Source organism: Pipistrellus kuhlii, unplaced genomic scaffold, assembly GCF_014108245.1.
Source record: "Pipistrellus kuhlii isolate mPipKuh1 unplaced genomic scaffold, mPipKuh1.p scaffold_m20_p_1, whole genome shotgun sequence".
In the NCBI taxonomy this organism is placed as follows: Eukaryota; Metazoa; Chordata; class Mammalia; order Chiroptera; family Vespertilionidae; genus Pipistrellus; species Pipistrellus kuhlii.
The window spans coordinates 60770143-60793247 of NW_023425404.1; the positions used below are offsets into that span (position 1 = coordinate 60770143).

Genomic DNA, 23105 nt, shown 5'->3' on the forward strand with positions numbered 1-23105 from the left:
GTGCTTGTCTGTCAGTCACACCTAGGAAGAGAGATCATTGGCCAGAATGGGCGTGGCCACTGCAAGCACCCAATGATGGCTCACACTTGGCTTCCTCACATTCTCCCATGTGGTCCATGGCCATGCAGGACCTCTCACCCCTTCTCTCCCCCCCCCCCCCCCCCCCCCCACACACACAATAAATTAATGGACTGCAGCTAGCCTGATGCTGAACTGGACTTGGCTCCACATGGAAAGGGAACTCTGGGCACTAGTGAAACCCCAGCTACACTTCTTCTATGATTGGACTAAGGAAAATGGGACTAAGGGAAAGCCAGAGGTGTAATTCTAGGAAATAAAGCTTTCTACCATATCTCATCCTCCAGTGGGGTCTTCCAGAAATGCTTATCCCAGTGGTACCCCCAAGAACTTCACTCACACTAGCAATGGGGAGAGACAAGGCACGTTTTTACCTCAGTCTTTCTCTCAGACTTTTCTCCTAACTTTTCTTTTACCATCTCTATCTCTTTCTATGTCTCTCTAACTTTTCTTTTACCAGAGATCACCCCGCCCCAAAATTTGTGTCTTAATCTCCCTACAAAGTGTTGCTCAAGTCCATCCCTCCATTTGTGAATGCTCACTGTGTAAATTTGTGAACCTTGGCTGTCTCAAAGGCCCCCTCACACCAGGCACAACTTCATAAAAAAATTATATATCTATATCTGTATCTGTATCTGTATCTGTATCTATATTTCTTTATTGTTGAAAGTATTACATATGCGCCCCCTTCCCCCCCCCCCCACTGAACACCTCCACCACACCCATCCTAGGCACAGCTACTTTTTATTGTTCTCTTTTATAAAAACCAAAGTTATTTTATTCCACAAAACTATGACAGTGTCTTCAAGGCAAAGATCGTATGTGGATGTCTTGTTCCTAGGGCGAGCCTAGCACAAAACCGGAATTTAGTGTTTGTTGAATAAAGGGATGAATTAAATAGCGAGTTAATGAATGGCTGCTCTGACGCTGAGGCTCGAGCTGTGAGAAAGGTCCCTATGTCAAAGGAACTTAAAGCAGGCGGTGGCAGGTCGTGGTTGTCCCGAGTCAAGTAGAAAACCGAATGTCCCAGTTTCAGCTGAGAGAACTGTGGTAGGCAGGCAACTTTTCCTCTATGCAGGGTTTTCATTCTTAATCTTGACAATCTGCAGCTGAGAGGGTGGGCGGGAGGGGAGGAAGTATTTCACTGTATTGGATTGGGCATACAGTATTTTTCCAGTGGTCTCTCTCACTGACTCCCATGTTGTGCTATCCGCAGGAAGAGCCTGCAGGCTGAATTCCTGTACGTAGTTGGGAAACAAATTGAAGCAACATTCAGGTCTTGTTTACTCCCAACATTGATACTATAACAAATACCTAGCACAAATATCTTCCTTTATTAGCAAGAAGAAGGAAACTAAACTGTAGGGCCCTATAGCTCAGGGGTTAGAGCACTGGTCTTGTAAACCAGGGGTCGCGAGTTCAAATCTCGCTGGGGCCTAACGAGAGCGTGTTTATCTTTTTTTAATTGTTCTCACTGCCCTCCCTCACCTTGACCCCATCACAAATTCGACCACAGTCCAGATCTTCAGCGTCTTCTCAGGTTCCTGTGCCAGGTTCCCCTGGTAGCAAATGCTGCTTTTGCTTACGAGGTTGTCGCGGAATCCATTTTAAGCTGCAGGAAGAGCTGCGGGTCCCTACGGACCCGTGCGGGGAGGGCTGGGAGGGTGGCCTAGCCCGAGCCGGGAGGGCGTGGTGGAGAAGAGAAGGCGATCGAGCCTCGGCACTCGTCCTAGGCAGGCTTGGGTCCCGGAACCAGGTCCTCCTGGGCATTCCCGCAAGGTTTCAGGTTTCAGTGGGTTTTCCAACACGTCCGTGCCCCGGGGGGGGGGGGGGGGGGGGGAGGGAGAAGGAGGGATGCAAGTGGAGACTTGGGCCCCCAACTTCGATTCGAAGAAATTGTGGCTTTCTCTTTAGAAAACCTCAAAATATTTTCACCACAAGTCAGTTCTCACACAAACACTGGGCTTAGATTCTCTCTTCCACACGCACTGGGTGACTCACCCCGAGTCTGCGGACGTGTGGGCGGACAAGAGCTCCAGCTGGCGGTGCCCACGCGCCTGGGGGAGCGGGGAGCCCGGGCAGTGAGGACATGAACCGGCTCGCACCCTCTCGCCGGCTCGGGGTGGCGCGGTAAGAACTACGTGCTCCGCCGCCTCCGTCCCCAGTCCTCTGAAGCCCGGATGGCTGCTCCCAGGCTGGGCACGTATCGAATCAGGGAGGCTCGGACCCGCGCACTATGGGAAAACAACGCCCGCCCCCACTCCCAACCCCGGGGAGTGGCCCCCGTTCCGCCCGAGGCCTCACACGCACCGGGACCAGCGGCGCCTGTAGAAACCACGGGCTGGCCCTGCTTCTAAGGCAGGAGGATTCAGCTCTAATGGGTTGTCTCCAAACCTGTGGGTGCAGGGACGTCCTCACAAGATGCTTACTAGGAGGTGTGCATTCGCTAGCAGTCAGAAACCATCTCATACCCGCTATGTTTATCTCTGTCTTGAATAGGAGATTCTAGAACACCTGCTCACGTGCTCCCTTCGATAGCTCAGCTGGTAGAGCGGAGGACTGTAGCCACTTCCTGTCTAGCTATCCTTAGGTCGCTGGTTCGATTCCGGCTCGAAGGAGAGGCTGATATTTTGATTTAGCTCCTCATTCCCGGTGTATCACATCTACAAATCCTGCCTCGTAGGCTTTTGTTAAACAGTGAGAAATAGGAGTTAGCACCAGTTCAACTAACCAACTGGAAAAGTTCCTCGTTATTGTGTTAAGAGATGCTACGTTTTTGGCTCTAGGTTATTCCTAGGTTGCTCCCTGTGGTTCAAATGTCGGCGAAATTTTTGGTACAGAGTATTATATAAATGTATACACTAATTTGAGGAACAAACGCCTTAACTGTAACCTTCAGCCCGAGTGTCTGACCCCATTCTATACACACATCCATGCAGAAAGAGGGCCTTTTAACATATATATATATATATATATATATATATATATATATATATATATATATATATATATATATATATATATAATTCCATTAAAAGATTTTTTGAGCCGTAGCAGGAAGGGGGACTAGGATTTGACGTGAACCGGGATGAGACTGGGAGAGAGAATTCCAAAGCGATCAAACAATTTATGCAAAGGTGGGGAAAACTTGACTCTCATTTAGGAAAACTGCAAGGCTCTGGAATATGCCAACACGCGCCAGACTGGCTCACCACCAACCAGCTCCGGCTCCTGATACTTTGATGCCCACCAGCCTCGTCCCTCGGTTTTACGCTCCCGCGGGGTGGTAGCAACGCGATAGATACACTTCCCGCGAGTCTGCGCTGGGACTGGGGACCCTACAGCCTGGCAACCCGGTGCGGCTTGGGGCCTCCGTCTCCAACCTGTTTCCCTTTAGAATCCAGCTCGCGGCTAAGACCCTCCCGGCGGGACTCGGTGGGACTCGGAAATGTGACCTGAAGTCTGCCAGGCTGCCTCTCCTCGCCCCACTTGGCGTCTGGAAGCGTCCAGGACGTGGTTTGGGGGAGAATAATCGGTGCTAGGTCCGGAGTCAGACAGGAAAATTCACAAAGATGGAGAGAAAAATTAACACGGGCGAAAAGTAACAGCCACAAAGAACAAAAACGGAGCGGCCTGGTAGAAAAGTGAGAGTCAGAGGAAACCCAGCACAGCCACAGGCACCGTGGCTCGTTGGTCTAGGGGTATGATTCTCGCTTTGGGTGCGAGAGGTCCCGGGTTCAAATCCCGGACGAGCCCATTTTTGCTTTTCACTCCTTTAGGAGCTAATACACGGAAGTTCTCTTCCGAGCCAACTTTTGTTGTTCCACGGTCTGCAAACCAGAGGTGCACTGAACTAACGCGAAGCAAAATGCGGGCAGATGGCCTGTATTGGAGACCACTCTGCCTGGCTGCTTGGACTCTAAGGGACCCCATGGCTTCTGGGAGCAGCAGCCCGTGTCCTGTGGGGCTTCTGCAGCAAGGCGGGAGTCCTGCTTTCGTTGATCGTGAGTCTCCGACGCAGATCTCCAGGGTTCGCTAGAAGGCTGGGCAGGGACTTGCCCGCTGCGCCTGGGGCTGGGGCTGGGGCTAGGACTGGAGCTGGGGCTGGGGCTGGGGCTGAGGCTGGGACTGGGGCTGCACCGCGGGGTCCTCTCCAGCAGCCACGCCCTTAGGCGATCGCTGCCAAAGCACAGCACAGACAGCCAAGTAAGGCAGAAGAGAAGGAAAGAAGCAGATACTCTTGAAAGTATAAAAGAAAAACGGGTTTGTGAAACAGGATCTGACAACCCCAGCCCCTTAGTGACAGTCAACAAACAACTTGTGAATATTTTGTCGACAGTCTTTTTGAGGAAGCGCAGAAGGTTGGTGCCAAATGCTTGTCTCCCACTGAACAGAAGAAACAGGTAGATTATAAATATGAAATTATGGAAAAATGGGCTCGCAGTTAGTGATGATTACAGAAGTTATTCAGATGGTGCAAGTCAGCAGTTTCTGAGCTTCATCAAAAAAGGGATCTTGCCTTGGGATTACAGGGAACACTTGATAAGGAGGTGGTGGATGTAAGAAACACGAAGTATGTGTGGCAGAAACCTGTGTTCCAGCCATTCTCAGGACAGGCTCACTGACTGGGAGGTGCCACACCAAAACGTATTTCTAAAACAAAAAGTATTGAAGTTGAGAAGAAAAATAATTTGTCTCCTGTCCCACTAAACAACCTGGAACCCACCACTAATATGCAGAGCTGGTTAGCCAGTGGGAAAAGGGTTGTTCGGAAATTTAGTATGTCTCATAGGAGAGGCCACATATCAAAGACTTCATTGAAAAATACCGAGGATCTCAAAGACGTCCCCCTGCCCCCTGGCCACAGCTCTTCCTTACCCCGAGTTGCTAGATGAAGTACTCACTCTGGAAGAAGCAGACTAATGGAATGCTGTCATCATTCAGAGACTCCACAAAACTACGGAATACTTTGGAGAACTTTCATAACATTGATCTTTGACACACTAAGTGGGCAGTTTGCGGAGAAGTGATGGTTTATGAGTGGACATGCAAACCAAAATCAGGGGCGGGGGGAAGTCAGGTTCGCCAAACTTTTGGTTCAAGACCTATTCCCTCCGGATGGGAAGAGTTTTAAGTAAGCACACGTCAGGAGAGGAAACTATGACTGGAGACTATATTCAATGCACTGTCTCCCAAAGGCTACTCGGAAAAATATGCTTCTTTTCAAATACCAAGGATTCAACATAAGATGTATTAAAGGACCATATCATTTAGTATCTTAATGTGGTATTGAGAGAAGTTAGCTTGAAACGCAGACAGACAGGGCAGGGGTCCAGTGGGAAACAAAGGCAGGTGGAACACAGGCAAGGGGCAGACATGGCAGTTTGAGGGGCCTAACCACAGGAACCAACCAAGCAGAAATAATAAAATATTTCTGGACTCAAAACAGAGGCATGGGAAACCAAGGGAGGGCCTGTAGCAACAAGATGTACGAATGCATAGAAACAGAAAAAGTTCAGCATAGGGACAGAGAAGGAACATAGAAACAGGGAGGGTTTAGGTCCATAGCTAGGCAAGAACAATTGAGGGAATCAATCAGGTGACCACAGTAGACAGAGAACAGGCTTGTAGCAAGCATATACCCCTAGACTGCAAGGCTTTAACAGGCAGCCCATTAATGGGTCCCTCTCCCCTTGCAGGGAGTCTGAATGCGCTTATAATAAAATTTCCTCACTTTTGCTTAAACCTTCTGGTCTGTGTAGCTCATTCTTCTGTATTGAGAAACACAACCCCGGGAAACCATCTCGGCTCACCGTGTCCAGTTATCAGTATAAATTAGCAAATATCTCCACAGCATCATTCATTTAAACATCATCATTCCCAAATGGCAGTGATTTATTTGTTAGCCTGGCTCGGAATTTTTAAATAGCAATACATTAAGAATTATACATGGCAGGTTAAAAGCATCAGTGTCCTGAGATACAATCAAATTTCTAGAAGAAACTGCTTCTACGACGGCTCTGCCTAACCTTCAAAATGTTCTCATATGCATTCTCTAATGATAAGGTATACTCAGATTTTTTTTTTACATATATTTTATTGATTTTTTACAGAGAGGAAGGAAGAGAGATAGAGAGTTAGAAACATGGATGAGAGAAAGTCTTCGATCAGCTGCCTCCTGCACGCCCCCCGCTGGGGATGTGCTCACAACCAAGGTACATGCCCTTGACGGGAATCAAACCCAGGACCCTTGAGTCCACAGGCCGACGCTCTGTCCACTGAGCCAAACCGGTTTCAGCAGTATACTCAGATATTAAGTTGGCAATAGTATCTAGAATTTTCATGTAAGAATAATTTTCATGTAAGAATTTTCATGTACCTTAGTATAATGTCAGCATTAATCTGTCTACTTGCATTTCTACATTTTTGAGAAGTGTAATTAATTTTTTTTAAATAGATTTCATAGAGGAAAAGAGAGATAGAAATATCAATGCAATAATGAGAGAGAATCATTGATTGGCTGCCTCCTGCAGGCCCCCTACTGGGGATCAAGCCCATAAATCATACATGTGCCCTGACCATGACATGAATTGACTGTGACCTCCTGGTTCACAGATTGATACTCAACCACTAAGCCAGGCCAGAAGTATAATTAAAAAAAACAAAAAACAAAACAATAACAACTATGTTCTCTCCGGGAACCTCAATTAACTCCCTATTTTCTTTTCTTTCAAAAATTAGGGACTTATTCTTAGCTAACATTTGAAGTAAGTCGTTCATTTGATACTGCTTACTTAGAATTTAATGTTGTGTTGTCACATTGCTAATTAATATTTTTAAAATGCCTTATGTAATGTTTGGTTTTCTATCCCATTCATTAGAGTCAACCTGTGTATACATTCAAAGGTATTCAACCTACGTATTACATTCTGATGTCACCAAGGAGGATTTGTTTTGTTTCTTAGACTTTAAAACCAGTTAAACTTTAATATTCACTGTAGGATTGCATCCCCTTGCCCAAAAATAGGTTTAGGAAGCCTTTATGCAAATGATCTGTTGAATCATATTTAAAGTGAAATACACACTTGAGTGTTCCAAGGAACTGAGCAGCCATGCTCATCAGCAGTAATGTTCACAAGGCACTGGATATCTGTGAAAGGAACAGGTCTCAAACTGTTTGGTCTCAAACTGTTTGGGTTATAAATATGTTAAAAGTTATAAATAATAAACATGTAAATATTAAAAAAAAGAAGAAAAGAAAAAGAAGGTACTCAAATGAGGAGAAAAACTTTCTTTTGGCAAAGAGGATAGGAAAAGCCATTCCAGGAAAAGAGAAAGGGCTCTGTTTTGTCAAAAATGCAGATGTCAGGTTATAGGCAGGCTGAGGTCAGAGGCTGGTCAAGTTATTGTTGGGAGCATTTACCAGTGTGATTCACAGATGAAAGCAGATGGCTAAGAAAGGGACCAAAGCAGGCTGGCTAAACCCCTCGTTAGGAGTTTCCATTATTCTGTATTTGAGCGATAAGCAGTCTCTGTAAATATATAGTTATTCTTGGAAGAACACCTTGAAACATTTGGGAAAGAGAATGGGCATAAAGCCCAGAGTTTGTTGAAAAGTGAGTTATTACTGTTTGTCTGCTTGGAAATAGAGCCATGTCAGCAGGCCTGTGTGCCATTCTCCCTCTGTCAGAACTCTCTCTTCTTCCTGGAAGTGGAGGCATGATCCTTCTCCTCACGTGAGCTTTTTAACCATTACTTCTCTTCTTAAGTTTCATGCCTATAGACCAAAACCATCTAAGAGTTATAAAGAAATGTGGAGATTAAGCTCTTCCCTCCATCACAGTTTTACTATTAGTCTTAAGGACAGAATTAAACATTTGTAAACATTTGTACTCTGTATAAAGCAGGAAGGTACACCAGCGCTAGCGTCCTTAGAAGGAGAACCCACCCTGTCTGTGCAGGGAAACTATTGGCTTGAAGAAGAGACATAGAAAAACATTTCAGAAAAAGGAGAATGACTTTTAAGTTCAAGTTGTCAGAACATTTTAAAAATATATGAATATACTAGAGGCCCAGTGCACAAAATTTGTGCATGTTGGCGGGGGGGGAGTTTGGGGGAAGGGTGGTTGGGAGGGTGTCCCTCAGACCAGTCTGCACCCTCTCCAATCTAAGACCCCTTGAAGGATGTCCTACTGCCAGTTTACAGGGATTGGGCCTAAACTGGCAGTCGGATATCCCTCTCACAATCCAGTACTGCTGGCTCCTAACTGCTCACCTGCCTGCCTGCCTGTCTGATTGCCCATAACCACTCTGCCTGCCAGCCTGCTCACCCCCAACTGCCCCCATCCCCCTGCTGTCCTGATCACCTCCAACTGGCCCCCCTGCTGGTCTGCTTATCCCCAATGGCCCCGCCCCCCACCAGCCTGATCACCCACAACTGCCCTTCCCTCTTGGCCTCTAACCGCCTCTACCTTGGCCCTTTCACCATGGCTTTGTCCAGAAGAACATCGGAAGATCTCCCACTCTAATTAGCATATTACTCTTTTATTAGTATAGACAGAGGCCTGGTGAATGGGTGGGGGCCAGCCGGTTTGCCGGATCAGAAAAGGTGTCCCAGATCAGGGTGGGGTTCCCTTGGAGTGTGGGGCAGCCTGGGCGAGGGGCCTGTGGTGTTTTGTTGGCTGGCCATGCCCGCATGGGGTGGGGGTCCCCAATGGGGGGGTTATGACCAACCTGGGTGAGGGGCTGAGGACTGTTTTCTTTTTTCTTTTTTAAAATATATTTTATTGATTTTTTACAGAGAGGAAGAGAGAGGGATAGAGAGTTAGAAAAATCGGTGAGAGAGAATCATTGATCAGCTGCCTCTTGCACACCCCCTACTGGGGATGTGCCCGCAACTAAGGTACATGCCCTTGACCAGAATCGAACCTGGGACCTTTCAGTCCGCAAGCAGACGCTCTATCCACTGAGCCAAACCGGTTTCTGTTGAGGGCTGTTTTCAAGCTGGCCACAGCCCCTTCGGGGTGGGGGTCCTGCTGGGGTGCCTGACCAGCCTGGGTGAGGGGCTGATGGCTGTTGGCAGAATGGCCAAGCCCCTAGCAGACCTTCACCCCATGGAGTGTGGCCAGCCTGGGTGAGGAGCTGAGGGCTGTTTTCAGGCTGGCCCTGCCTTGTGGCACTCCAGGCTCCCAGACCCTCATTTTTTTCTTTTCTCCCCCCCCCCCCCCCAGCATCTCCTTGAGTAAAGGCCAGGGTTGGTTGGAAGCAGGTATCTGGGATTTATTTATCTTTTATAATTGAAACTTTGTAGCCTCGAGCGGAGGCCAGGGCCAGTCAGGGCAGGTGGGAAGCTTAGCTTCCTCCACTGCCAAGGGCAACCCAAGCCTTCTGCTCGCTCCAGCTCCTAGCTGCTACCTTCTTTGTTGGGCTAATTTGCATACTCGCTCCTGACTGGCTGGTGGGTGTAGCGGAGTGATGGTCAATTTGTGTGTTTTTCTTTTATTAGTGTAGATTTTTCAATTGGCAATTTTTTCACATCTATTACAATCATTGACAAAGATATAGTGTTTATTAATCATAAACTATAATTTCCTGTTATATTTTGAAACACAAATGGATAAGCACTTAGATGCACTTAAATAAAATTGTAAAACTTCCTTCTCAAAAAACCTCATTTTCTGTTTCCTCATAACCCCATTGTGCCAACCTGAAAATAAAACAATTAGAATGAAAGCAACCATTCACCATTCACCTGACTGCACTATCAGCTGTGTAGGCAGGTTGTGGATTTCCCCAAGGTTGCTCTGTGACATCTTGGAGGCAGAGAAGGGACGTGACTGTGTTCAGAGGCTGGAGGCTGATCCCACCGTCACTGCCAAACTAAACCCAGAGGCTGATCTGTCTGTGTGAGCTGGGCTGGACTGGTGTTTCAGGCCATGAGACAGTTTGTGTGTGAAGGTGACATTGGAGTGGAGTCCCTTGTCTCTGTTGTTAGGGGATTCATCAGAGAAGGGTTGTGTTGATCAAGTCGTCTTGTCCCCAAAGGCTGAGGGAGGTGGCCGCTGCCTCAGTCTCCTGGGACTGCTGAGGCCCTCAGGGTGTTGGAATGGGCCTGACAGCATCTTCCCTAACGAGTGACTGGCTGATAACTTTTTAGAACTCACTTCTCAGTGTCTCCTGAATAAGTGATATGTGATTATTTTAAATTAGGTCCCACTCCAAAAGGGTTTGTCTGCCCACAAAGGACAGTGAGGATTGGGCACTCTGCCAGGTGCCAGTAGAGGCCCCACTCTGAGGATCCCATATCCTGTTACCTTTTTGATCCTAAAAGACACTGGGCTTTGGTGTTTGGCAGAACAAATGTTCTGGTCAGAGGCATACCTGCCCTCCCTCTTCAGAGGCTTCAGTAACCCCGAGGCACCAAGTACTGAGGGAAAACGTTTATGGCAGTGTGCTTGGTCCTCTGCTCACTACCCCCAGCTTTTCTCCTTTTAGCTCAGGATTTGGTTGGGGATGCAGGCAAGCAGAGAGACGATGGGGGAAAGTGAAGCTCAGGCAGGACTCTGTCCCAACACAACTGAAAAGCACATGATGTTTGTTCTTTTTGGGTTTTCCGTGCTGCCCATGTCACCAGAAATGATTAGGACTGGGCCGGCATGGCTGGCATGTGTGGGTTTTTGACTTCTGCAGGAAAGACTTCAAGTCCCAAGCCCAGCTGATTTTGAGAGTATGTTTTTTAAAGGTTGGGACAGTGACACAAAGGAAGAGCTCTGGGCAGAAGAGGCAAGGTCACAGTAACAGAAGTGACCTTAGACTGGGCTTCCTAAACTCAGAAAAGAAAGACACAGCAACAGATGTGAGCCTAGACTTTGCTGATAGATCACTGAGAAGGAAAAGTGACAAAAGTGAGCCAAGTGGAGACTGCCTTTATCTCACTGAAAAATTAGAGAAGGACGCTGGGAGCTTAGGAGAAAGCAAGTAAAATTACACACCTGGGTCAAGGGAGGTATTTTTGTGCTCAAGAGAGAGCATGTCTTGAGGACTTATCTGTTTTCTGTAGAAGGGAATTTTAGGGGAGGTCTCCATCAGAATATCCATCAGCTTCTTAGGCAAGAATTTTAACATGGTTCTCTATCAAATGAGCATATAGTGGGATTTGGGATCATTCTCTTCTCATCTTTATCTATATCTTGGATTTGTCTGGCTCTAATTGGGTTTTTTGTTATTTATTCCTCTGACTTCATTTGTTCTTGGGTTTGGCTCTAATGGCACCACTGGGTCTCTGTTACCTATCTCCCTGGCTAGGGTGATTTTTAGCTACTCGCTCTCTGGTTGTTTATGTGTCCTTCCCTAACCAAGGACACCTGCTCCTAAGTGTCCTTGGTTAGGGAAGATAGAGTCAAATATGGCTTTCTTTCTTTCTTTCTTTTTCTTTTTCTTTTATTGATCCATTTATTCAACAAATAAATATTTGTTTTTTTTTTATTTCTTTATTAATTAAGGTATTACATATGTGTCCTTATCCCTCCATTACCTTCCCATCCCTTAGAGTCTAATGTTTTATGAGCTGGCTGTTGATTGCTTGGCCCTTTGTTTAAATATTTTGTCTCCATCTCCCTTATACTATTTGTCAGGGAACTTCCCTAGTTTTTTCTATTACCCTGCCACATCCACTTCTCTTACCCTTAAGTCCTCAGGCCCTTCCAGGGACCAAAACTGCTCCTAAGACAGGCTCTAGAGCACATGCCCAAGCACGTGTACCCCCCTGGCAGCTGTTTAAAGGGTTAATCTCTCCAGGAGAGGGTGCTTTGGAACAGGCGCCAATGCCTCCAAAGTGAAGGCATATCCCTGGGTTTTTAGGATTTATCAGTAAGCTGGAAGCAGAGCTTTCCTGGGACCTTTGGGAAGCCTTCCTACTCTACCTGCCTTGTTTGGTAACAACTTACCAAACCCAGTTGTGTTGGTGAGCCCTGAGAAGCCAGGAGAATCTGCATGGTTGGGATCTCCAAAGTGAGATCAGAGAAGGTATTTTTAGACCAGGAGGGATAATAAAAAGACCTTGGGGCCTAGGTGTCAGCCACTGATTTAGAAACTATGACTATAGAGATGATAGGACAATTATTCTTCTCTCATGGAGTTCTATGAAATGGAGAGACAATGAGATCAAGTAACCATCTAGGAGTGATGCTTGTTAGAGGAGATGATCAGTTTTGCAGCTGTGCCTCAAGGAACAGAATACTGGGGGCTCCTGGTTAGTCTCTTGTAGACAGCTGAGGATGAAGTAAGGAGAAGCCCAGGAAATAAGGCAAGGATAGTTCTGAGGGTTAGTGGCTGGGAGGCTGAGGTCAAGTAAGTGGGTACTAACAGCTGTCACATAACCTTCTCTACAAGTGCTTTCCTGGTTCTGTGAAATCTATGAAAAATACTTATTGGCATGGCATCCTTTCATGAAACCAAACTATGTGGGTAAATAGACAGTGCAGGGGAACAGCATTCTGCTGGGAGACCACATTTACTCTGTGGGGTTCTTCCAAGGCAGTTCTTGGGGTTGGCCCATAGACCAGAAATAGCATCTTCTGGATCTGGATTGTGTATGTGAACAATGAAACCTTGGTCCTGTTACTGCAAGAGTAAGAACCATGAACATTAGAAAAAGGGCAGTTTTTGAACAAAGGGCTTGCTTACCAACATCAAATATTGTCTCTTGGAACAACTCTTTAATCTATTTTAGTCGGTAAATATTTGATCTAGTTATGCCCATAAAAAAGGTGAATTTCCTTATTTGCCTATCTCTGCCAGAATTAGGGATCTTTGGAACTAGTTTCCCCACCCAGCTCACTAGATCGCTATATAATCAGAACAAGAGGGGTCCAGTGCACACAGATGGAACCCATCTCCAGGAACAAAGAGCTGGAAAAGATCTTCAGTTGGAGACACTCTTCCAGATTTTTGTAATATTCTCACCCCTGGGTAATCTACTGCTGTATTTTTAAAATATATATATATATTCATATTATTTTTAGGCATTTAGCTATTTCAATGAAACAATTTCCCTCCCTTTAAAGCCTATGGGCCCAACTTATGATCTAAGAAAAAATGAACCAGATTCTAAAGTTTAAAAACAAAGCAGATTTCTTTTGGTATTGTCTATATATATGTGTGTGTAAAGGGAGATTAGTAAGACTGGGAGCAAGTGAAGGGTTAGAAGGAATTCCTGAATTGTGATAAAATCCCCAAAGTCCTGGGGAAACCATTTGCTGAAGGGCAACAGGATGCCCCCAAGGAACAGGCATTGAATGTGGTAGAGCAAGAAAAGAAACAAAAAGAATGCTTTTAGCCATTTTCTTCTAATCTTCTCTACTAATTTTTGTTTTTGTTTTTTTCCTTAAAAAAAGTTTTGATTGCTCTTTAAGAGCCAAGTGGAGCATAACCAAGATCAAAAGAAGGTACCCTGCCAGGTTGAAGGGAAGAAAGAAGGAAAAGAGATAAAGGCAGGAGTATGCATTGGGCTTTATGCTTTCACTTTGAGGGGTATTGCCCTAGAATTTATAAAAGTGTGAAGCTACATGTATGGAAATTAAAACCATAGTTACTCATCATAGACTGTAAGTTAAGTCCCTGTTATGTAAAGTTGGACAAATCTTTTGAATACAAAACATTACCTGTGGAGAGAGGAAGAGAATATTTATCCTTATAAAGATTAAAGGATGGGTTTGGGATATGATCAAGTTAGTCTGAAGAACAGTGAGGACATATTTCACTGACAAAAAGCTGACTGACAGTTATGTGCTTGAATATGGAAGGTTTTGTGTGAGTGAGTTTGATCACCAGACGTGAGGTTCTAAACCCTTGGCCTAGGGGTCTGCAACCTTTAAGACATAAAGAGCCACTTGGACTCATTTCCGAAGGAAAAAAAAACCTGGGAGCCGCAAAACCATTGCGACATTTAAAACAAATATAACACTGCATATATTGTTTCTTACCTTAATGCTATATACCGGATCGTGCAGTTAGCTGTCAATCTGAAGAAAAAAAGGACTTTTTCACTTAACAATGTAAAATATATTTTTGCAAATTAATAACTAATTAAAATATTTAATTTACCTGGTTAATGGGATTTTTGCTCCTGAACCTCAGTGCACAGTGTCAGCACATCAGGGCTGTAAGACATTACCTTCATTTTCACACAGGCTTGCAAGTTGTCGGAGCCGCGGTAAAGCTTCAAAAGAGCCGTGTGCGGCTCTGGAGCTGTAGGTTGCCGACACCTGGCCTAGGCAGATTCACTTCAGTAGCACAAATAATCTGTCTTATACTTGTTTTCTCCCAAATTGATTTTACCTCTTTGGGGAAAATTTAGGATTGAATATATGAGTGAGCCAGTTGTGAGTGGGGGAGTAGATATTAGAAACTGGTGGCCATGGTGTGTATTGGGCTTTGGTTTCTGGATGTCTTAGGGATTCAAGATTACAGTAAGCCTAAGCAAAATTTAGCTAAGTTCTTATAGAATTAATGTGCAAATTCTGCAAGCTAGGAACAAAGGTTTTTCTTTACCTCTCCAGACTGGGATGGGAGGCTTCAACCTCCACCAGCAAGTGGCTTTGTAGGAGGTGAAGCCACTGTGTGGCATCAGTCCAGGGCCTTAATTAGAGGTGGTCTATGGGCTTGAGAACCTTAAGAAATGATTCATCTCAGTGAGATTGAGTCTCAGGTCTTCTTACCATCTCTTTCTTTCTCAAAGAGCCTTCTACTATCAACTAAACTTATACAAACTTGTCTCTGTAATTCCACTAGACTTTTGCTAGTAAAAAAGGAAAATATTCTGTTATGCTTAAAGAGAACCATGGAATTTCATATTTTAGAGTTGGGCACTCTCTCATTCCATAGATGAACAAACTTAAGCCTGGAGAGGAAAATGAAGTCAATCACTAAAAAAAAAAAAAAAAAAATATTGAGGGTCTTCTGTGAGGCAGGCACTGTGATTCAAAGTGAACATGGGCTCTGCCCTCCTGTAGAGTGTGCACCAGTAGGAAACACTGACAAGGAGACAGGTGATTGGATAACTTCTTAAAAATGGCACCCGTGGAAATTATAGGTATATCTTTACTTTGTGATATCCTTGGGAGCAGATCCCGAGCTTTGTGACTCTTGCTTTGAAACTTATATCTAATGGAGTGACCTTGGTCTCAATAACTGAGCACAGAGTGTTTGGACAGACTCTAGACAGGCCCAGCAGCTGACACTACCTTCTTTGAACAAAGATGTCCCCACAACCTGTTAGCACTGGCACATCCTACAAGAACCAATGGTCTCCACTACCTCATGGAAGATGTTGGCAACATGTCTATCCACCACTGCCACCTAATGGCTCTTTTGGCTACTACAGCTCTGGCTCTACTTCCTGATGTTGAACTCTGGGTTTCTGGCCCCAGGCAGAGAGGTGTTGACTTGGTGACCCTAAGGTCCTGTTTCATCTTGGGAGACTGAGATTCTATAATTGCCTTTGACATTAGAAGGCAATATTTGTCTATTGAAGATAAGAGACCTAAGTGAATCCAAATCAATAAACCTTTGATAAGGTCTTCCACAAAACTAGAAAAAGAAAACACACCTAGAAGACTAAAAAGCACAGAGTAAATGTTAAGAGCTTGGCAAATGGGGAGCCTGGCAGGCCAGCAGCTGTGTTGAAGCAGTGGCCATGTTTTTCTTTTAGGGCTGGCTCTTCTATCTTCAGTCACGAACCACATTTTTGCTCAAGTTCCAAGAACATGTTTTCACTTGATTCTATTACAAATTATAATTGATGTTCTTAATGTAAAATTTTCCCAGCTGTTTGTATTTCATTATTGTGGGATGAACAACACTTTTCTTAGTGTATAATTTGGTATTCTTGATCAGTGTGCCAAATTTGTGTATCATTATTATGAATCAGATAAGGCGTATCAATGCCAAATGATGATGAGAAAGAGTGTTCACTTTTCTCCCTCTCTCCCATGAAACCATCAGAACCCTGGATTTCCTGGTATTTCTAGATTCACAGACATACTCTAAGGGCTGTTTAGTAATACTACAGGCTTAGTGCTAGAATTTGTGGCATCTTTAAGGGTATAAAATATTTGACATGGAAATAATTTTTATTGTGGTAGAAAAGTACAAAATAAAGATTACTAATTAATTTAATGTCTGTGAAAATGTACCATTCTTTTTTTTTTTTAAATTTAGGATTTATATGAATCACATCACACTTAGGAATAAATTGAAGGTCTAATTTTTTCTTCTGTTATAAGGATTTCTCATTAAGTGTGATGTTTACTAAGAAATCATATTATAAAAATCAGTTTCAAATTTTTATGAAAAGTCACTTTTATTATTGGATATGGTAATACTCACATAATTTGATATAATATGGGGGAAGATATGACAGTTTTTAAAGGCTATGAATGTTCTTTAATTTTTTATCCAAAGAACTAAAAATATTGTCAGAAACCTTTTGCCACAAACACCAAATAGTTTTCAGTTCTCAAATCTTCACATTTCTTAACACATAAAGTTTTAAAAGTTCATAAGAAATTTGTTTTCCATTTTGTTATAACCTATACTTGTTTAATTCAATTTTAATAGCTATCATTGAGATAAAATTAAACTCCAGGAACAAGCATTATATTTACTTTATGGGTTTAATTTTCTGACACACTGCCCCTGGGAAGTGTGAGTTCTACAGTGTAGACTGAAAACTCTTGAGAGATGATGGTAGCAATTCTATTCTCTTCCTTATTATTATTTTTTCTTTTTTTAAAAAAATTATTGTTCATATTATTACAAAAGTTCCTCATTTTTTTCCATCCACTAGGTTCCCACCCCACCCTCTGCCCTTTCCCCATCCCCCATTGTCCTCATCCATAGGTGCACAGTTTATGTTCAGTTGCTTCCTGCATCCCCCTCTCCTCTTTTCCCCGAGAATCGTCAGTCCACTCCCTTTCCATACCTCTGATTCTATTATATCCAACAGTTAATATTGTTCATCAGGTTTTTTAATTCCCTTGGTTTTTAGATTCACTTGTTGATAGTTACGTATTTGTTGTTCATAATTTTTATCTTTATTTTCTTCCTCTTCCTAAATAACTCCCTTTAGCAATTCATATAATTCTGGTTTGGCGGTGATGAATTCCTTTAGATTTTTTTAATTTGTGAAGCTCTTTATCTGGCCTTCGATTCTGAGTGATAGCTTTGCTGGGTAGAGTATTTTTGGCGGTAGGTTCTTGCTATTCATCATCTTGAATATTTCTTGCCATTCCCGTCTGGCCTGCATGGTTTCTGTTGAGAAATCAGCTGACAATTGTATGGGTGCTCCTTAAATAGGTAACTACTTGCTTTTCTCTTGATGCTTTTAATATTCTCTCTTTGTCTTTTGCTTTTGGAATTTTAATTATGATGTGTCTCTGTGTGGTCCTCTTTGGATTCCTTTTGTTTGGGGTTCTGTGCGCTTCCTGGACTTGTAAGTGTATTTCTTTCCCCAGGTGGGAGAAGTTTTCTGTCACTATTTCTTCCAGTATTCTTTTGGTATCTTGCTCTCTCTCTTCTTCTGGGATGCCCATATTTCTGATATTGGTTTGCTTGAAGTTGTCCCATAGTTTTCTTACACTATCTTCAACTTTCTGGATTCTCTTGTCTTGTAGCTTCTGTGGAGGAGTGTTCTCTGGCTTTTTGTGTTCCAAATATTTGACTTGATTCTTGCAGTCTTCCATTCTGTTTTTAAAACTCTGTATAATATTTTTTATTTCAGAGACTGTATTCTTTATTTCTAATTGATCCCTTATCATATCCTCTAGTTGATCCCTTATCATATCATATCCATTTATTTTATCGGCCTTTTCTAGGAAATTCTTGAAAAACATTATAAGCGTAGTTTTGAACTCTATATCCAGTCGCTTCTTGTCCTCCATTTCTTTTGTTTGTGATCTGTTTTCTTGTCTTGGCATTTTCACAGCTTCCTTGAGTTAGTAAGGTGGCTTTGTGTCTTAAAGTGTCCTATATGGTTCAGTGGGTCAGCCTCCCAGTTACCTGAGGTGGACAGTCTTGGTGTAGCCCTTTGTGGGCTTTGTGTGCAGTCTTGTTATTAAGCCTTGCTTGTTGTTGGTATCACTGGGAAGTGCTGATCTCCAAGCCAATTGGCTATGAGGATCAGAAGTGTCTCAGCCAGGAGGGTTTCTGTATTCCGCTTGGATGGGGCGGAGTCTCGGGGTGGCACAGACAAGTTTGTTGAATCTTGCAAGATTGGTTGCAGGCACGTGCACCTCTTTGGTATAGGCACAGACAAGCTTTGGATTCCTGTCTGTCCCTCCCTAGAAGAATTCTATTCGAGGCAAACGAGAAAGCTAGCCACTGGAAGGGCTTCTGTGCTCTGCTTGGATGGGGCGGAGTCTCAAGGTGATGCAGACAAGCTTTGGTCAGCCCCTCCCTACAAGGGTCTGGTTTCTGAGTCCCGCAGTAATGGCCCCTGGCTTCACACACCTCCGAGAGATCTCTGCCCACTGCCTGACAGTCTGGCCTCTCCCTGTCTGGGGCCATCTATCAGAGCAATAGGGTGGTTCTGTTTTCCTCCTGAACAAGAAAGCTAGCCTTGCATTAGCTTTCCGCCCTCTCTGCGCACAGGGAGTAAGCCAGTAGTGAACTTGGCCCACCCTCTCTGTGCTTCGCAAGCAAGCCAGCAGCGAAGTCTGGTGGCCGCCTTTTTTATTTATTTATTTATTTATTTTTTATTAGAAAACTGCAGGTAATTTTAATAAAATCACTTCAAGAATATAATTTGGTTAAATATAAAAAGCAATAAATATTCTAAAATAATTTTTCTATTGAGTTAAATAAATTTGTAAATCCTGTAACAGCATGTTCATATTCACAAAATCTGAACAAAAAACAAACACAATTTTCCATTTCTGATACAGTGTAATTCAAAAGTTCATTTTGAAGGGGACTGAGCTTTTTATCGAATTTTACTTTCAATATCAAGCATCATTATATACTTATTCAAAATTGGAAGTGTCATTTTTTAGTTAACAAGACTGCAGTCCTGAAATAAATTTCATTAGTGACCATGATAATGTTAAAAAAAAAGAGGGGGGGGGGGGCCCCACAAAAATGCAAAACATTTTTAAAAGTTTATAATCAATTAAATTCTGATTGTACCTTTACATTTACAATTCACTCTTTTTAAGATTTTTTAAAAAATACAATTTTATATGTGGACAATCTGGAGCATAATTAAGTGTATCTTAATGGAGTTTCCACAGATGTATGTAGAAATATGGTTTACCAGCAGCCAAAAAGCTTCATTTCTTTATTAAAGATCAATGGTACTACCTAGAAATGAGGATAATTCTTCAACAATATCATTTTTTCTAAGTAAGAAGACTTCCAAGGAGCTCAAGGCACAATTTTATTCACATCTAGTAGAATAACCCACCATAAAATCATTATTTATGTGCAACTAAATAACTGATGGACATTTCTCAAACAAACTGTTTCAATCCTGATAGTTCTTTATTTTCTTTAACATAGTTGCTATAGATTGCTAATTTGCAATAGGTGTCATCATGAGAATAACCAAAAGTAGATAAATGTGACAAAAGGTTGACAGTGTTTCACACCCTTGAATGATACCAGGTCAAGAATGGGAGAGAAGTGTTGCAAAAGGAGAGTACTGCAATGCTACTTATATTCTTGCAGTAAAACCAGCAACGGACTCATTTCAAGAGAGATCACCTCAATTCCAATTTCTTCCCCTCAAGAACAATTTGAATCTCTTTGGCATCCAAAGTCTCATAGGTCAATAAAGCTTCTGCTAAATTCTTGTGCTCTTTTGCATGAGTCTTCAAGATATGTTTTGCTCGTTCATAGGAGTCCTTCAGAAGGATTCTGATTTCTTGTTCAATAGCTGATTGTGTTTCTGGACTTAGTTTCCCTGTATCACTGTAGGTCATAACTCCAAGCTTTTCACTCATTCCAAATTTGGTAACCATCCACTTTGCTATTTTAGTTGCATTATCGAAATCACTGGAAGCACCTGTTGTAATATGGTCAGTCCCAAATATAAGCTCCTCTGCCACTCTTCCTCCCATACTAACATCCATTTGTGCAAGCAGCTGAGCCCTGGTTTCATTCCACCTGTCATTCTCAGGCAACAGGGACACATACCCAAGTGTTGGCCCTCGAGGCATGATCGTAGCTTTGTTGATAGGCATTGCATCTTTAGTGTAATATGCAATAATAGCATGGCCAGATTCATGATATGCAGTGATGGTTTTGTTTTTGTTATCTATTTCCACACTTCTACGTTCAGGCCCCATTAAAATTTTATCTTTGGAAAACTCAAGTTCTTTCATGGTAACCATTTCTTTTCCATCAACAGCTGCCTTTAAAGCAGCTTGGTTCACAAGATTCTCCAACTCTGCTCCAGAGAAGCCAACTGTACCTCGAGCTATGATTTCTGAATCAACAGACTGATCAAATTTTATTTTATTGAGATACCATTTCAAAATTTCTGTTCGACCTCTTACATCTGGCCTTGGAACTGTAACCTGCATGTCAAAACGACCAGGACGAATTAAAGCATTATCTAATGCTTCTGGGAAGTTTGTGGCTCCTATGATGATAACTCCTTCATTGGGTTTAAAACCATCCATTTTAGCAAGAAGTTGATTTATAGTCTGCCTTGAATATGGATGCATTGGAGATTCAATTCGTTTCCCACCAACAGAATCTAATTCATCAATGAATATAACACAAGGAGCATTTGCTTTTGCTTCCCTAAAAAGATTTCTTATGCGGCTGGCTCCCACACCCACGAACATCTCATCAAATTCTGATCCAGAAGCATAATAAAAAGGAACATCAGCTTCTCCAGCTACAGCCTGGGCAAGAAGTGTTTTTCCTGTTCCTGGTGGTCCAACTAAAAGAATTCCTTTTGGAAGTTTGCCTCCAAGCACTGTAAATTTTTGTGGATTTTTCAAGAATTCCACAACTTCCTGTAACTCTTGTTTAGCTTCTTCCACTCCTTTAACATGCTCAAAGGTGACATTTTTCATCTGGACAGGATCTACTGCAGAATCAAGCCCTGTTGTCGTCCGGAAGCGGACAGATAAAAATGGGTTTTTTAAAAGTCCATAAATGCCAAATAGCAGCAAAACAAATAGAATCAGACGAGTTCGTCTTAGAGAATCATTGGTTTTTTGTGTTAGTGCTTGAGCTTTTAGAAAACCCTCTGCAAAACCAGTTTTAAATGCATCTTGGTGAGCTGCAGGTATGTTTTTGGTTTTCATGAGTTTGTCCAAAGTCTCAACATCTGATCCCCTGTCCCACAAAAGAAATCCCTTCACAAATGATGGTGCTATATACTGTGTTTCTGCTAATCTTTCAGAGGTGGACTGTAGACGTCGTGTTCTTGATTTTAACGTTTTAAAACTCCGAGACTGTATGAAAACTGGCCAGTACTGAAGATCTGAACAAATGTTCTTCAGAGTTCTTGAATGTTGTCTGTTCAGGCAAGAGGAACGTAAAGTACTAAATACATCTATGTAACCATATTTATTTTCAAAGAAGGACTGTGCAGAGACATGAGATGTATGCCAATGGGAAGAAATGTTTTTGCCTTTACAAATTCCAGGAAGAAGACTGTCTACCAATTGATCAATCTGTCCAATTTTTAATTCAGATAATCCAAGGTCCCCTAAGTTAAGCATAGGCTCATTGCTGGGAGCCTCATGTTCAGGATTCACATCTCGATGCTGGTTTTGAGAAACTGATGCACTGACAGATGATGTGCTTTTTGGAGAATGGAAGGCATTGATGAGATGACTCAAAGGAACTGTAACCTGGGGCTGCACCGTGCTCGAAAGGGAAAACATCTCCTTTGGGCCCTCAGCGACCTCACCTGCCCGCTGAAGCTGCCCGTCGTCCACGCCAGGCAGGGAGGCGCTGAGCCCCTTTACTCCCTCCCCTGACCCGCACTCTTCCTACGAACGGAAAATGGCTTCCCCTCCCTTAGCTGCCGCACCAATCATCTCTGGTGGCCTCCTTTTTGCTTGCGCAGTTCACCGCACCTTCACAGTTCCTGAGAGTGCCTACTTTCTCCTTCCCAGATGGTAGAGCCTCCTCTCAGCCAGCTGTCCGGCGCTTCAGGGCGATGTTTCCCCTGTTTTTCAGTTCTAAATTCAAATTTGTTGTGGTAGGCTGCATTCAGGTGTCTACTCTATGCCACCATCTTGGTTTCTCACTTAGAAAAATTTTTCTGTTCCCTTCTCTCTCTTCCTAAGTCCATATCTCATATTTCTAGCTATAGGCACTCAAATGTGACCTAGAGCTTTCTAGCTTTTTGTATACAAGCAAAAGGTGGCTGTGACTATAGGAGATAGCATTTTAGAGAATGAAGTTATGTTTGAAACTGGTATGCAGATCCCTCATCAGCCATTTCAGTCATCCAGACAATGTGACCTGCCATCATGAAGCAGCATCTTTGCAAACAAAGGACAGTAGTACATATACATCAAACCAGGACTTCAGCTACAATCAGCGCATGGACTGCATATGTAGAAATGGGCCTGTATGACTCTCAAAAAACTGTCCTTTCTGTTTTGGGCTGCTCATTTCCTGTAGAGTCAGAGATTAATTTTATTTGCTCTAACACAGCAATTTTCAACTTGTATGCTGCAAGAATTTTTCAAACATGCAACACTGACTATTTAGTCAGGAGCACTGAACCTTTTCTCTTAGATTGTCAAATTAAAATATGATAACCAACAATAGCTGCCTGATGTGAATGAATAAAAATTATACCTATTTATTTTGTCAGATTGACAAATGATATATTTTTTTTGGTGTGCTACAGAATTTAATAATTAGTTTATGTGTGCCATGATATGAAAGAGGTTGAAAATCACTGCTCTAGTGAGTCAGCCCTGCCTCAATGCCAGGGTCAAGGAGAATCACAGTTCATGAGTTCATGCCAATCTCAGGAGTGACCATCAGATGACAGC

At 43.1% G+C, this 23105-nt stretch overlaps 2 protein-coding genes, 3 non-coding genes and 1 pseudogene across 5 annotated transcripts in view; 5 read left to right on the top strand and 1 right to left on the bottom strand.

The window, feature by feature from the left end:
- Positions 1-1443: 1443 nt before the first annotated feature.
- Positions 1444-1516, top strand: TRNAT-UGU. Its single transcript has one exon. It is a non-coding gene; the product is annotated as a tRNA-Thr (tRNA).
- A 651-nt stretch (positions 1517-2167) lies between these two features.
- Positions 2168-5360, top strand: LOC118706471 (annotated as a pseudogene).
- Positions 2607-2696, top strand: TRNAY-GUA. The gene is given in 2 exon segments: positions 2607-2643; positions 2661-2696. It is a non-coding gene; the product is annotated as a tRNA-Tyr (tRNA).
- TRNAP-UGG lies at positions 3763-3834 on the top strand. The gene has a single exon. It is a non-coding gene; the product is annotated as a tRNA-Pro (tRNA).
- Positions 5361-12940: 7580 nt separating the features above from the next.
- The window catches only part of LOC118724380 (ribonuclease 4-like), a 58535-nt gene continuing 48370 nt past the window's right edge, over positions 12941-23105 (top strand). Inside the window, exon 1 of the mRNA XM_036447592.2 lies at positions 12941-13028. The gene's annotated coding sequence lies outside the window, so the exon portion shown is untranslated. The remainder of the gene's footprint in view (positions 13029-23105) is intronic.
- Positions 19220-22129, bottom strand: LOC118724289 (ATP-dependent zinc metalloprotease YME1L1-like). The gene has a single exon (XM_036447382.2). It carries the CDS (start codon positions 21975-21977, stop codon positions 19833-19835), a length of 2145 nt encoding a protein of 714 aa, XP_036303275.1. The 5' UTR covers positions 21978-22129; the 3' UTR covers positions 19220-19832.

Coding starts and splice junctions, on each gene's coding strand:
- LOC118724289 (XM_036447382.2), bottom strand. CDS start 21,977: ATGTTTTCCCTTTCGAGCACGGTGCAGCCCCAGGTTACAGTTCCTTTG.